Below are 13,806 nucleotides of genomic sequence, written 5' to 3'. Positions count from 1 at the left end.
GGAGGACCACGGACGCCGGGAGGAGCAGGGCCGCGGGGAGGAGCAGGGCCGCGGGGAGGAGCAGGGCCGCGGGGAGGAGCACGGACGCGGGGAGGAGCAGGGACGCCGGGAGGAGCAGGGCCGCGGGGAGGACCACGGACGCCGGGAGGAGCAGGGCCGCGGGGAGGAGCAGGGCCGCGGGGAGGAGCAGGGCCGCGGGGAGGAGCACGGACGCGGGGAGGAGCAGGGACGCCGGGAGGAGCAGGGACGCGGGGCGCGGGGAGGAGCAGGACCGCGGGGAGGAGCAGGGCCGCGGGGAGGAGCAGGGCCGCGGGGAGGAGCACGGACGCCGGGAGGAGCAGGGCCGCGGGGAGGAGCAGGGCCGCGGGGAGGAGCAGGGCCGCGGGGAGGAGCAGGGCCGCGGGGAGGAGCACGGGCGCCGGGAGGAGCAGGGCCGCGGGGAGGAGCACGGACGCTGGGAGGAGCAGGGCCGCGGGGAGGAGCAGGGCCGCGGGGAGGAGCACGGACGCGGGGAGGAGCACGGGCGCCGGGAGGAGCAGGGCCGCGGGGAGGAGCACAGCCCACAGGGCCCCCTCGGGCCAGGGCAGCCCCCACGGTCTTCATCGTACGGGTGATGGATCCTCCGGAGCCGCGGAAACACCTCCCGAGGGGCCTGCTCCCAGCGTGGCGGCGCGTGCCCTGCGGTGACCCGGTGCCGCGGCGGCCACAGGAGCCTGGCAGGTGGCGCCGAGGTCTCACGCGGCACAGGGAGGCCCGGTGCTGGGGCCCAGGTCGCGGGAGCCACGGCGCTGTCCTCCACCGGGCCCAGGGGAGCGAGGGCGGCCGCGGAGGAGGCCCCGTGGCAGGCGCTCCGGGAGGGGCTGCTGCTGTGGCTCTGGGCCAGGGCTCCTGCTTGTGGGGCTTGAGGTCCCCGAGCTGCCGGGACTTAGCTCTGCGCCGACCGCCCGCTCTCGTGGGCCAGCGAGGTCCTCGGGCTGTGTCCCCCCGCGTTGGGTGCGCGGGCCCAGGGGCCGCCTGGCTGCCAGCCCCCGGAGGCCCCCGAAGTTCCCCGAAGGCCCCCGCGCCCCTCTGCCCTCCGTGCCCCGGGGCCCCGCGTGGAGCAGGGTGGCGCCTGGTGAGGCCGCACCGAGTAGGGCGGGAGGGAAGGGGAGGGCAGGCCGCCGCCCGGGGCCGCATCGCCGGCGGCTCGTTCTCCTGTTCCCACGGGCGCGCTGCCCCCGGCGGCCTTTCCTCGGAGCCTGCTTCCGCGGTTGAGCCGCCTCCCGGGCGTGTCCCGTTTTCCTTTCCTGTCTCCGAGGGAAGAAGGAGCTCGTCGGCCCCGGGGTCACGGGCCTGGACCGGGACCGGGACGTGACGGCGCCCGCGGGGCTGGGACCTGCACCTGCTCTGCGCACCTGCTCCCGCCCCCCGGGCTCGGCTTCGCTGCCGCTGCTGCCGCCGCCGCGAGCAGGCCTGGGGCGCCCCGGCGGTGCGATGCCCGACCTGGGCCGGGGCGGGGCGCCAGGGAGCGGCCGCACCCCCAGGGCCGCGCGGGCCTCCCAGCCCCAGGAGGAGGGGTGCGAGCGCCGGGCTGCCTGCCCCCTCGGGGTCCCGCCCGCCGCCTGCCGCAGCCCCGGGCACCTCCGCGCGCCCTGCCCCGGGTCACCTGCCAGCCTTCCTCGGAGCCCCGGGCCCAGCGGCCTCCTGCCCCTCGGGGCCGCGCCCTGCACGCCTCGGCCGAGTGGGTAACGGACTTGTTCCCCCGCCCGCGACGTGGGGCCCCGCGGCTCGTGGGGGTGCAGGTGAAGGTGCAGGGGCAGCGTGGGGCTCGTCCAGGCTGGTCGCCGGGCTACTGTCGCCGCCCCAGTGCCTTTGCTTCTCCTGCAAGCTGCACTCCCCGAGCCCGCCCCTGACCCGAGGCCAGCTCTACGCGGCCTCCCGGCGCCCGGTCACTGCCGTCACGCACCGCGGGCGTGTGTGACCTGCCCGGATGCTCGCCTGACGTCTGTCGCCGCCCGCACCCCTCCCTGCCCCCGGCTCGCTCCCCGGGCTCGAGCTCCGTGAGCCCACGCCCCTGATCTGCCGCAGCCAGGGCGGTAGGACTCTGCGGGTTTCCCTAGTAAGTGCACGGTGGGCACCTCTTGGGTTTGCACGGGAGACTCACAGTTTGCTGTCACTTACGTCTTTTCATTTGCTTGGTAGCATCAGTGACATTCTGAGCTTTACCTGGCAGGTGAGAAGCGGCCCAGGGAGGTGTAAGGTATGTCCGAGGTTGGTCGTCTAACGAGTCTCCAAGGCCGCGGGCCCCCCAGGTGCAGGGTGGCTGCGCCAGGCCCGTGCTCAGTGTGTTGCTGATGGTGGCGGCAGGCAGCTGGCGGGGTCCCACGGCTGCTCCAGGCCACCGGCTCAGGCCGGGAGGCGCAGGGGGCAAGGCGGCTGCTGAGCGGGCGTTGCCAGGTGAGCTCACCTCGCGGCCCTCCCAACACACTTGCCCAGCGGCCAGGCTGGGCTCGGGGCTCCTGCCTGCGCGGCCAGGCCTTTGGTACTGCTAAGGCCCCCCCCACGTTGATGTTTCTGGCTGTACGTCCGCTGTTGTGCACGCCCTCAATTTTTACCTGTCTTTCCTGCAAACGTCGTTTTGTACAATGTTACCTCTCTGGGAAGGAGGCGCGTGGAGGTGGAGACCAGGTTGCTGAGCTCTGCTACTCGGGAACCAACCAGAAGTACAAACCTCGCTTTGAAGGTGCGGGCGGGCTGGATAGAACCAAGACAGAAACGCCCCTGTGCCTCCTCGTGCTGCGTTTGTCTGCTTGGTTTTTCCTCCTGCCTCCAGCCCAATGACTTTGGTCTCTGGAGCTACCTCGTGTGTGTCTTGAAGCGAAGCAGCTTGTCGGTTCTTTAGGTTGTACCTTCTGCCGTGGGAAGTACACGAGTGGTTCTGGGAAGGGGCTGTGCGTGTGCAGTAGGGGTGCGTGTTTTGCAAGGTGCCAGTGAGGACACCGAGTTCGGGATTCGGGGGACCCGACTGCGACGGTCCGACGGCCTGGCTGTTGCAGGACACACCCCTTCCTGCGAAGGACCCGGTCGTCACTCCATGTGGCTTCCCAGCCACGTAGTCCCTGTCACACCTGCTCAGCTCTGTCTCCAGAGCCCAGCAGCCCCCCCAGGCTGCAGTGTAGGTAAGCGGTGGGCATGGCTCCATTTGGTACGAAGGTCTTGCTCTGCCCCCCACCCCCACCCCATGGACAGGAAGCCCCACAGATTGGTGTGCGGTGGCCATGGAGGGTTTTACCGAGAATTTATGACTCAAGCAAGGCCTTGTAGAATGGCTAAGATTTGACAAGTGAAGCAATTAAGTAAGGGGACAAAGCAGGCGATGCTGGGACTGGTTAAGAGACACGAAGCAAAGCAGCCTGGCTAGTAATTAGACACCTGGCTCCTCATCGACTAGACTTACTATGGGGCGTTTCTGAGGATAAAGGACTAAGGCAGCCCCGTCCATAAGCTTGTACCCAGGACCCTGGGCAGGTGACCTCATCACACCCACCGCGGTTGGAGGATAGTACAAGTGGGGACCTTGAGGAAAGCTCTGCTTCTGACTTGCTTCCTGCCCAGCAGAAGGGTGATTCCCGGTCTTTCTCTAGAGTGAAAGTGCCTAGGTTTACTTCCCTCTTCATCACCGTGAGCCTCACTCTCTGCAGCTGTAAAACAGGGATATTATTATATTATTACGAGGATAATCCAGGTAAAGTGCTGAGTACAGGAGCACTGCTAATAGTAAAAGCTCAGTATAGCGGATCTGTCTATAACCTCTAAATTAGATGGGAAATACTAATGTTGCTTTGTTGGAATTATTTTCAAGTCCTAAAGTGAGTATCCGTTCAGGATAGCTTGGCTGTTTCACTTTGTGTGAACAGGTTAAACTGATGAGCTTTATAAAAAGCTGTAAGTGGTAGTAATGTCTGCTCGCCTCAGCCTTGTCTCTGGGGAACAGGAGCACATCCACTTGAGTCTATGGCCGCAGTTCACGCTGCCCAAGTGGCTAAAAATCCCAAGGTCAAAATTCTAGGTTAAAGTGATTGTAGGTTGACGGTGCCCCAGGTGCAAATGCATAGTCTCCCTGGAGGAAAAAATAGATTTTAAACCCAGACCTCAAAGGCTTCCCACAGATGAATTCCAAGGAACATGAGTTAATATCAACAATAACAAAACCCCACATAACACCACCACACGTGAGACTCAGTAGGAGTAAGAAACAATAAGCCAAAGAATCAGTTTGCAGCAAAGGCTTTAGGTATTAGATTCAACTGATACAGACTACACAGTAAACATTTTTATAATATATAATGTGACTTTCAGAAGAATTTTTTTCTTTTTAGAAGAACTAATGCAAGTGTAGAAACACGTATAGGAACAAAAGGCTTTCACAATTGACCAGATTTTTTTCTTTTAAAGTAACAATAATAAGGTCTGGGCACTTGATGGCTCCGGTCTCACTTCTGACAGACAGACACACACGTACACGGTGTTAAATGTGTTTCTACATCTCAAGGACAAAAGTGCATGCCGTCTTGGAGTTATTCTTTCACTGGCATAGTCCTTTGATACAAGGGATTTCTGTAGGGTCTGGTATTTGTAGGCTCCTTTTTACCTGGAACTGGTAACTCGCTGTCCAACCAATTCAGCTATAAAAAGATAATACTTTAATAGGACACCTACACATTTGCCCACAGGCCTTTAACCACTTTGAGAAGGATCTAAAATATAGCAAATATTTATTGTTCTGGAAATCCTGACATTATGGTAAAGAAATTGATATATGCATGTATAAGGTGCAAATGAAATAATTGACATCAGGAAGAATGAAGTCCTGAAGGACCTTAGGGAAGGAGTGACATTTGTCTGAGCGGGTGCATGAGGGAGGCTTCAAAGAAGAGGGGGCATTTGAACTGGAGTTGGAAAGATGAATGGGATATTGATGGTTGGGTATGAGGTGGGGGCCACAGAGAGCATTCTAGACTGAAAGAAGAACATGAGAAAACATACAGAGGCTTGAAAGTATCAGGAGTGTTTATGCAGAGGTGAAAAATGTGGCTGGAAATCTAAGAAAATGAGGCTTTTTACTTCCCCATTGTGGAATTCCTCTATTTGCCCCCCTCTACTCTCATTTCACCCTGTCAGCGTGCTTTGCCTTTTGTTCCCTGGGGATGACCCTTGTCGAGATACTTGGGGGGGAATAACTTTCCTATGCATATTAGTGGGATTATCAGAAATAAAATATTTATATGACCATGAACCAAATTTTCATATGCATTGCTAAATAATATCTTGGAATGGGTGGTTGGGGAATGTCTTTCAGGTTGAAAATATCCTCTTGCATGACCGAGGCCACTACGTCCTGTGTGACTTTGGAAGCGCCACCAACAAATTTCAGAATCCACAAACTGAGGGCGTCAATGCAGTAGAAGATGAGATTAAGAAGTAAGCTTTTCCTCTTTCTTGGAGTTCTGTCCATTACCGGATCAGCAGCCGTATTTTCAGCTGAAGGATGAGTAGGTCAGGGTGGGAAGGCCATGGTGCTAGTCATGGTGCCCCTTGTCTCAGAGCATCGCATTGGCAGTTGGATTGTTTGATTTTAGGTGCAAGATGTGGAAGGGGTCCACAAGCATTGGTCAGTAAAGTGAAGGACTCCTACAGCACTTTATCAGTGGTCCAGGATCACTGTACGTACGTATTTTGACATGTCACACAGCCCTCAAAAAGCTGAATGGTGCACAAACCGTAGAGGGACTGTGGTGTTTTTAAATGGAATCACAACAACTGTGACATTATCAGTCAGTTGGATGTGCTTTTCACTGAACCCTACATTGCTGTGTTCTCCTTCTTGCTCTTAAGGAGCTCACCAATCTAGTGGAATTAATGGTAAGTAGGGCTATGAAGGCTCTACAGGTACCGAATCACTGACTTTGATGAGAAGAAGCTTCCTTAGATTTCTGGCTCTAGTAAGAACCTGACCCAAGTTCCCCTCTTGTCCAGAGGGTCAGGTTTTTCACAGGTGACGACACTCACTAATTTTACTAATAAACCAGCAGTCTGGTATGCACATCTGTATCCTCATCCTCAGTCTCCTTTCCTGGGTCACCCCTGGCAGCCAAACTGGGCATCATAAGTCACGTGCTTGGTAACATCAAGACCCTCACTTTGAAGCTGAGCTTATACTATCTTTACTTGAGCCAGAGATAAGAGGAAAACTGTTGTTTCATCCACCTCCCACCCTAGCCAGGACCCACTCTCTGCTCTTCTCCAGTGTCTTAGCCAGGATTACATTATCTGTGTTGAGCCACATTTAAGGGAATCGGTGTTCTTAAAAACAAATCAGAAAATACAGTATCAATATAGCATCAGACAACAAGGATTTGCAGGGGAAGATTTTATCATTTGAGGACCCAAGAAAAGTGCTTTTAGCATTTACTGAAGTGCCATAGTGTCTGGGTCTCCACACGCCCTCAGGTAGAAGGACCGCTTCCAGAGGGCCATGGGTGTGTGCTAAGGACAGCTTTTCATTTTATCTGCACTAATATTTCATACTCTCTTCTGCAGATGGCTCCCAGGGAACTAGACTTTATTAATATCAATATATATGTTTTTTTAAAAAGTATTTCTGCTACCCCTGGTTTTTAATTATAGCACTGACATATTTAACAAAAAACAAATCTCTTGATTGTAGATACACAACGCTGTCCTATCGAGCACCAGAAATGGTCAACCTGTACAGTGGCAAAATCATCACTACGAAGGCAGACATTTGGGTAGGTGTCAACTAACCTATCCGCATCTCAGATACCAGCTGTCTTGACTGTAGATTCCCAAATTTAATCCAGACAGTGCCATAGCGAGAGTGGCCACTGTACCATACCACTGTCTACTTACCCTCAGGGTTAATCTTCACTCCAGATGACCAGCCACTGCTTCGTGAGGCATGTCAAAGGAAATTACTTTAGAGTTCTGTGAGAATTATTCAGGTGACCTGCCCATTATTTAGGTGGTTTTCATATATGCATTACTAGTTCTGAAGAGCAAAATAGCTGAAATACTTGTTCCTTCCTGGAGCACCATCTGGTAATGATGGTAGAAGTAATGTATCTCAGCAGCTAAATAGTGGTGTTGAGTTCTAAATTCAAGTTTCTAGTAGGTTAGTAGTTACGTAGTTTTTATATCTGCTAATAAATGTGGATGATGCCATTCTCTCTCTGTAGACCCGTTTGCAGTAATGGTAAATAAACCACTCGTAGCAATCTGCTTTATTTTTTTAGGCTCTTGGATGTTTGTTGTATAAATTATGCTACTTCACTTTGCCATTTGGAGAGAGTCAGGTGGCAATTTGTGATGGAAACTTCACAATTCCTGATAACTCTCGATATTCCCAAGACATGCACTGCCTAATTAGTAAGTATTTCAAGTTTCTCGTTTCATATTTTTATCTCTTATCTCCAGGAATGAATTGGGGAACAAAGAGACTGGATCGCAGGAGTGATGGGTTGGGTGCAAAGATAAATCAAGTCGGTAATGGTTGGTCACTCAAAGATAATAAATATAACAGTGTCTAGTTAGAGTGGTAGGTCTTTTTGCTGTAAATCTAAGCTCTTTTGCACTTGAGCAGAAATCCTAACTGTGCTTTGAGCAGTACATTACTGCTCTGTTCTCTTGCAGTCAGTGTGAAAGAGTCCAGCTGACTCCTATCAAGTGATAAGAAATTCATCTTTGCAAAGCTGGAAGAAACACAAATTGAAATGATTGCCATGCGTTGGCTGGAGTGAATACATAATTAAGACTGTATAACTCCATGGAACTAGGTTTTTTCTCTCTTTAGGTTAATCACTGGATTTTGATAACCAGCATTTAAACTCAGTGCTTTGTTTCAGATGTTTTTTTAAGATTCCCCTACTCTTTTGCATCATCATGGCAAGCATATGTACTAGTTCATTAACCAGATGGTGGAACAAGTAATCTTTGCAAAAGCCCTTGTACTAAAATATGAGACAGAAATATTTCATCATCTCCTCACATTGGTCAAGGGATTTAGCATCTCAATTTTCACCATTATGGGTTATGAATCCTGAGATAATTTGGGTCCTGGGTGGGGTTGCATTGAAAAAAAATAGAAGCAGATGTGGGTGGAGCATCTGACATTTGTTGAGGGCCTACTTGTGCCTTATTTAATTCTTAAAAATCTTAGATGGTAGATATAATCCTCCCCATTATACAAATGAGGAAGCCGAGGCTGAGAAAGTAGAGGTACCTTACCCAAGGGAACATAGTTACAGCTTTCTGATGACGACCTCTTCCACTAGGCCGATTTTTATCAATCTACGTCTTCTGTTTATTAAGCAAAAAAGGGGAGGTGGTATTTAAAGAGGTGGAATATGGCACTTAATGGTTGTGAGATTGTTTTCAGACCTAAAGCATTAGAATAGTCCCTCCTTATCCGTGGATTTGCTTTCCGTGGCTTTGTTTACCCGCGGCTGACCGCAGTGGGAAGCAGACGATCCTCCTTCTGATGTATAGTCAGAAGGTCAATGGTAGCCTAACGTTATGTCACCACACCCGCGACGTTCCCTCACTGCATCTCATCACATAGGCCTTTTATGCTCTCACATCATCCCAGGAAGGGAGAGTACAGTATAATGAGATGCTGTGAGAAAGAGAGGCCACATTTATGTAACTCATTGTAGCATATTGGTATAATCGCTCCATTTTATAATTCGTTATTGTTGTTAATCTCTTACTGTACCTAATTAATAAATTGAGCTTTATCATAGGTATGTATGAGTAGGAAAAACCAGAGGATATGTAAGATTCAGGACTATCTGCGGTTTCAGGCATCTACTGGGGGTCTCAGAACATGTCCCCCATGGATAAGGAGGGACTCCTGGATGTCTGTTCTAGAACTGCAGCTGTGTAAGTGACATTGGAGGGATCTATAGGAAACGGCCAAATGTGGCGTGAGAGTGGTAGGATTTTTTTGGTAATACATTTTCTTTTTAACATTTGCACAGCAAATTCATTCATACTCCTAATGTAGTTGTAACACTACATTAGGAGTGTCTGAGACACTGACATCTTTCCCAAGCTCTGACGTATTTCTTTCCAAACTACTTGAAGATTCCACGGTCACCCTAAAGTCACAATCTAAAATTAAATTTGTGAGATGCCTGGATGGTTCAGCGGTTGAGCGTCTGCCTTGGGCTCAGGTTCTGATTCCGGGGTCTGGGATCGAGTCCCACATCAGGCTCCTTTTGGGGAGCCTACTTCTCCCTCTGCCTGCGTCTCTGCCTCTCTCTCTCTGTGTGTCTCTTATGAATAAATAAATAAAATCTTTAAAAAAAATAAAATAAAATTTGTTGTCCTTGTCCAACTACTCCCAATACACAGTTCCCCTCTCTTCTCAGTTTCTATGAATGGTGTCACCATTCAGGCTGGGATAACTGAAATTTAGGGTTTTCTTTGGATCTGGCTTGAAAGAGAGTAAAGAGACAAGCATTTCCTAAGCCGTGCTCTTTCTTTAGACTGTCTCCTGTCTCTATCACATTCTCTCTGTCCTCATCATCACCATCGTCTACACACACTTGGCCAGCGTGGGCCTGAACTGAGAGAGTGGCCACCAGCCTCCTCCTCCAGTGCGTCCCGCCCCACCCCACCGTGAGATCAGCCTTCCACTCGCCACCCTATTCTGGTTCACCCGTGGTCCCACAGTAGGGCCCAGCTTCCTCGTGTGGCATTTAAGACGGTTCGTGCTCTGGTTCCATCCCGCCCACCCAGCCTTATTTCCCAGTGTTCTCTGACAAGGAAATCTCTGCTCTGTCCTTCTGGCATCTGCGTTCCCTCACAACAGGGCCCTCCCTTCCCTTCTCTCAAGTGCTTTTTTGCCCAGACTGTTCCCTCACCAAGAATATCTTTTTCTTCTCTTTCCCTTGACTGACTAAATTCTTTCCTGCCTTCAAGGATCAGCCCAAACCCTGCTGCTGCTGCTGCTGCTGCTGCTTTTTAAAAATTTGTTTATGTATTTGAGAGAGAGAGAACACAAGCTGGGGGAGGAGAGACTGGGGGGAGAAAGAATCTCAAGCAGAGCCTGGCCTGAGTGAGGAGCCCGACCCGGGGCTCGATCTCGCAGCTCTGAGATCATGACCTGAGGCATAATCAAGACTCCAACGTTCAACCGACTGAGCCACCCAGTGCCCCCAAGCCCTGCTTCTTCTGTAAGGCGTTCACAAGACTACAGCCTCCTCAGTTTTTCTTGTACTTAGTGTTCAGACCATTCATTTGGTTCCTTAAACAGTAAATTGCCTTGTGTTGTTGTTTATGCGTATGCATGTGTATGTTTATGTGTCTTCACAGAGATGTTTTTCCTGGGGATTTTTCCAACTTCAGAAAGTGCGAAAGCTTAAAGGACTCGGAAATAAACAAGTGTCGTATAGATTATGTAGAAGTAGGAATGTCTTTATTATTTTGTAATTTCTTTTAGAATGGAGACCAGCTAATATCTCCAACAAAGGGAATAATGGGTCCGTTCTTAAAATTTGAGTTTTGAGGAGTGCCTGGCTGGCTCAGTTGGTGGACATGCGCCTCTTGATCCCCAGGGTCATGAGTTCTAGCTGCATATTGGGGGTAGAGATTACTAGAAAGAAGAAAGAAAGAAAGAAAGAAAGAAAGAAAGAGAGAGAGAGGGAGGGAGGAAGGGGGAAAAAGTTAAATTTTGATTATAATTATCAAGGGTAACCACTTGTTGAGCAAGATACGAACTAAGGAAGCCAGAAGCCTGTAACTTCCTAGGTACCAGAATGTGAAGGTGGTAGCTTCAATAATGAGAGCTTGCTTGAATCCCTGTTGCACAAGCCACCAATTGTGAACTTCAGGTATCTTTGTTATAGTCCAGATACCTTGTTAGTTTCTTGTGGATATTAAACATTTTAGGGAAGTTAAATAAAAAAATTTAGGGAAGTTAGAGCTTCCATTTCTGAGAGGGGAGGAAAACTGAATTTTATGAGAAATAAAGATTTAAAAACAACATTTGGTAACAGAAATTATGTTTCCTAGCTAATGTAATAAGTCCTAGGATGTTATTAAATGTGCTCACATATGTTTGTCTTAGGGTATATGTTGGAACCAGACCCTGATAAAAGGCCGGATATTTACCAGGTGTCCTACTTCTCATTTAAACTCCTCAAGAAAGAATGCCCAATTCCTAATGTACAGGTATGTGAAGGGTGCTTCTTAGGGGAAGTAAACATCATCAGATTATCATCTAAAATTCCTGGGACGTAAACCAGCTGTTTAAGGACTACAGATGTCCCTTGCTTTGTGGGGTAGGGGGCATTCAAGCAAAGCTAACTATGAAGCAATTACTCTAAGGAGAATCCAGTTTTCCCCTAGAATTTAATTATTACACTAAGGCAATTACACCAAATAATAATGATAATAATAAATCCCTAGGGATTGAGTTGAGCACTTTGAAGATTGATCCTCCCACTGTCTTTGTCAACTTCCACAGTTCACTATGTGACTGTTGTATTTACGTAGCGGTAGTAAGGCGAGCTGCTTTCCTGAGGCAGGCCTCTGGCCTTGCCCCCATACCTACTGGAATGTAAGCCCTTGTCCCTTTTCTCCTTTATGGCAGCAGAGCTTTCTCGATTCTGCTTCTGCTGTCCACCGTCTATAACTCACACTCGTTTTCCACTCCCCTCCTCGCACACATCAGGCCACAGGAATGTTTCCTCCATTTAGTAATCCTAAGCTCTGCACTCAGCAGTTTTCGGAGTACACTGCTTGCACACCCCCCTTTTTGCAATCTTAGCATATTTTTCATGTGATCCAGCTCCCTTTGCAATTTAACTAACGGATGCCATAATAAATCAGTTCTAATCTGAAATTGTCTTCCCAGTTTTCCCAATAGTGACCTTTAGATATCGCTGTTGGAGCTTGGGGGTACTGATGAATAACACTCCTCTTTCACTCTCACATTTGGAGTCAGATGTGGGAATGGCTCAGATGGAACTCAGAATATTGGCTGTATTAACAATACGATTGAGGCAGAGAACGTAGGTGGACCCGTTAGACTCCCTGACATTAGAGCCACATGACTGGGCAGGGAGGGCCTGATTCAGTAGAGATAGGCTCTCTCTTAAAGGAGGGGAGGGTGCAGGTGAGTCAGGCCAGCTCGCTTTTTTCTCCCCGTCCTATAAGTCAAATAAGTTAAGCTTCTCCCTTGGGAGAGGAATGCTTGGAGAGAGGAAGAGCTGCAAGGAGAGATAGCCTAGCAGAGAGTCTCCCCACCTGGAAACATGAAGGAAATAGGAGGTGCCTCCTAAAGGCCTAAATATTTACTGTTACTAGTTTTCCATTTGTCTGGTTTCCAGATTAGAATGAGGAATCCCGTACAGGACTCCAACATGACCATGCTTCCCTTTTGCTCCCCCACTTTCCCATTCATAAAGTTAAATAACCTGAAATATCATTGGAAGCATTCAGATTGCTGACTAGTTTTTAAAAAGTCAGATTCACAAGTCTCGAGCCATGTGGCGCTCACTCAGCAGTGCTGAGCAGTCATCTTGTGGTTGGGGACAGCAGCGCTCCCTGGGGGGAGCCGGTGTTAGGCGACAGCTCGGGATCCAGGTGGGCCGAGTTCTACTGGCCCCCTGTCAAGGGGAGCCTCATGCACTGGGATCCGCGCCCGCGAGCAACCAGATGGATCGAGGTTGTGGTTTTCTCCCAGTGCTCAAGATGGAAGGTGGAATGAGTCCTGGCTGGGCGTGCTCCCTGCTCTGATAGCTCAAATAGTAATACGGGTCACAGTTGTCTCTTTCCCGTTCCATTCTTAACACCACCGCTCAGCTGTGTGGTAGGGAGTGAAGGGTCCAGAAGTTTGAGAGTGGAGGGGAAGGGGTGCATCGTACGGGGCTGCCCTGTGCTCTCTGATATGCTGCCTCCCGGGTGGGGCTAAGACTGCTGGGATCTACCTTTGGTTGACTGCCCTTCGCTCTAGTAGACATCCAGGCTGAACACCACTCTGGAGCGTCCCAACACGTGGTTCTATCGGCCCCGTCATGCTGCTGTTCTTTTACAAAGAAATCTGTAATGTCCTTTTTTGGTGTCCTTTCAATCCTGTAGAACTCTCCCATTCCTGCCAAGCTTCCTGAGCCAGTGAAAGCCAGTGAGGCAGCTGCAAAAAAGAGCCAGCCGAAGGCCAGGTAAGAAATGCCTGAGTGTGCCCACGTCCCGCGGCAGCTGGCGCGGTGCAGGGGGAGGTGCCCTGTGTCTGTCACTGCCGGGGCCAGAGGCTGTGCAGAGCAGGAGAGCGAGCTCTGTCTCTTCCAGGGAGCCAAGGAGGGAGCCTGCATTTGAAAGGGAATGAAGAACTCCGCAGCTGATTCCGTAGCCTGAGTAGAAGTGCCGGGGCATTCAGGGATGCGGCACAGCCACCTTTAAATATTGCTAAAGAGAATGCCCTAAGCTTGCGTCCTGGCCTCCGTGGGGCCTGGCCCCCTCCCCTCGTCCTTCGCGCGGTGCGTGGCCCTGACCACATCAAGAGAGTGCAGGTCGCGGCACTGACTCCACGGACAGCAAAGGAGCTTGTGGATCTTAGCTAATCACCTCCCACATAGCATGGGGTCTTCTAGAAGCCGATGCCAAGAGAGGATTGAGGAGGCTAGGATTTTATTTGACCATGCGAGAAAATAGGGAGCCAGGGCAGGCTGGGGCGATACACATGTAACCCAGAGAGCGGGAGGAAGAGCGACCCAGAACCTGTCGACACGATCTCAGGAAGGTGCA

General features: G+C 51.0%; 1 protein-coding gene across 16 annotated transcripts in view; it reads left to right on the top strand.

Moving 5' to 3' along the window:
* Positions 1 to 13,806, top strand: part of AAK1 (AP2 associated kinase 1) — a 164,713-nt gene that overhangs the window by 95,766 nt on the left and 55,141 nt on the right. For all 16 annotated transcript variants that reach the window (XM_041755809.1, XM_041755807.1, XM_041755803.1 and 13 more), the window contains 5 exons: positions 5,339 to 5,460; positions 6,707 to 6,788; positions 7,293 to 7,425; positions 11,129 to 11,232; positions 13,144 to 13,223. In XM_041755809.1, coding sequence (XP_041611743.1) covers positions 5,339 to 5,460; positions 6,707 to 6,788; positions 7,293 to 7,425; positions 11,129 to 11,232; positions 13,144 to 13,223 — 521 coding nt within the window. The remainder of the gene's footprint in view (positions 1 to 5,338; positions 5,461 to 6,706; positions 6,789 to 7,292; positions 7,426 to 11,128; positions 11,233 to 13,143; positions 13,224 to 13,806) is intronic.

The sequence above is a fragment of the Vulpes lagopus genome, chromosome 5 (assembly GCF_018345385.1).
Source record: "Vulpes lagopus strain Blue_001 chromosome 5, ASM1834538v1, whole genome shotgun sequence".
Classification (NCBI taxonomy): Eukaryota; Metazoa; Chordata; class Mammalia; order Carnivora; family Canidae; genus Vulpes; species Vulpes lagopus.
Note: the sequence above shows the minus strand (reverse complement) of the source record. Positions and strands in the feature narration are given on the sequence as shown.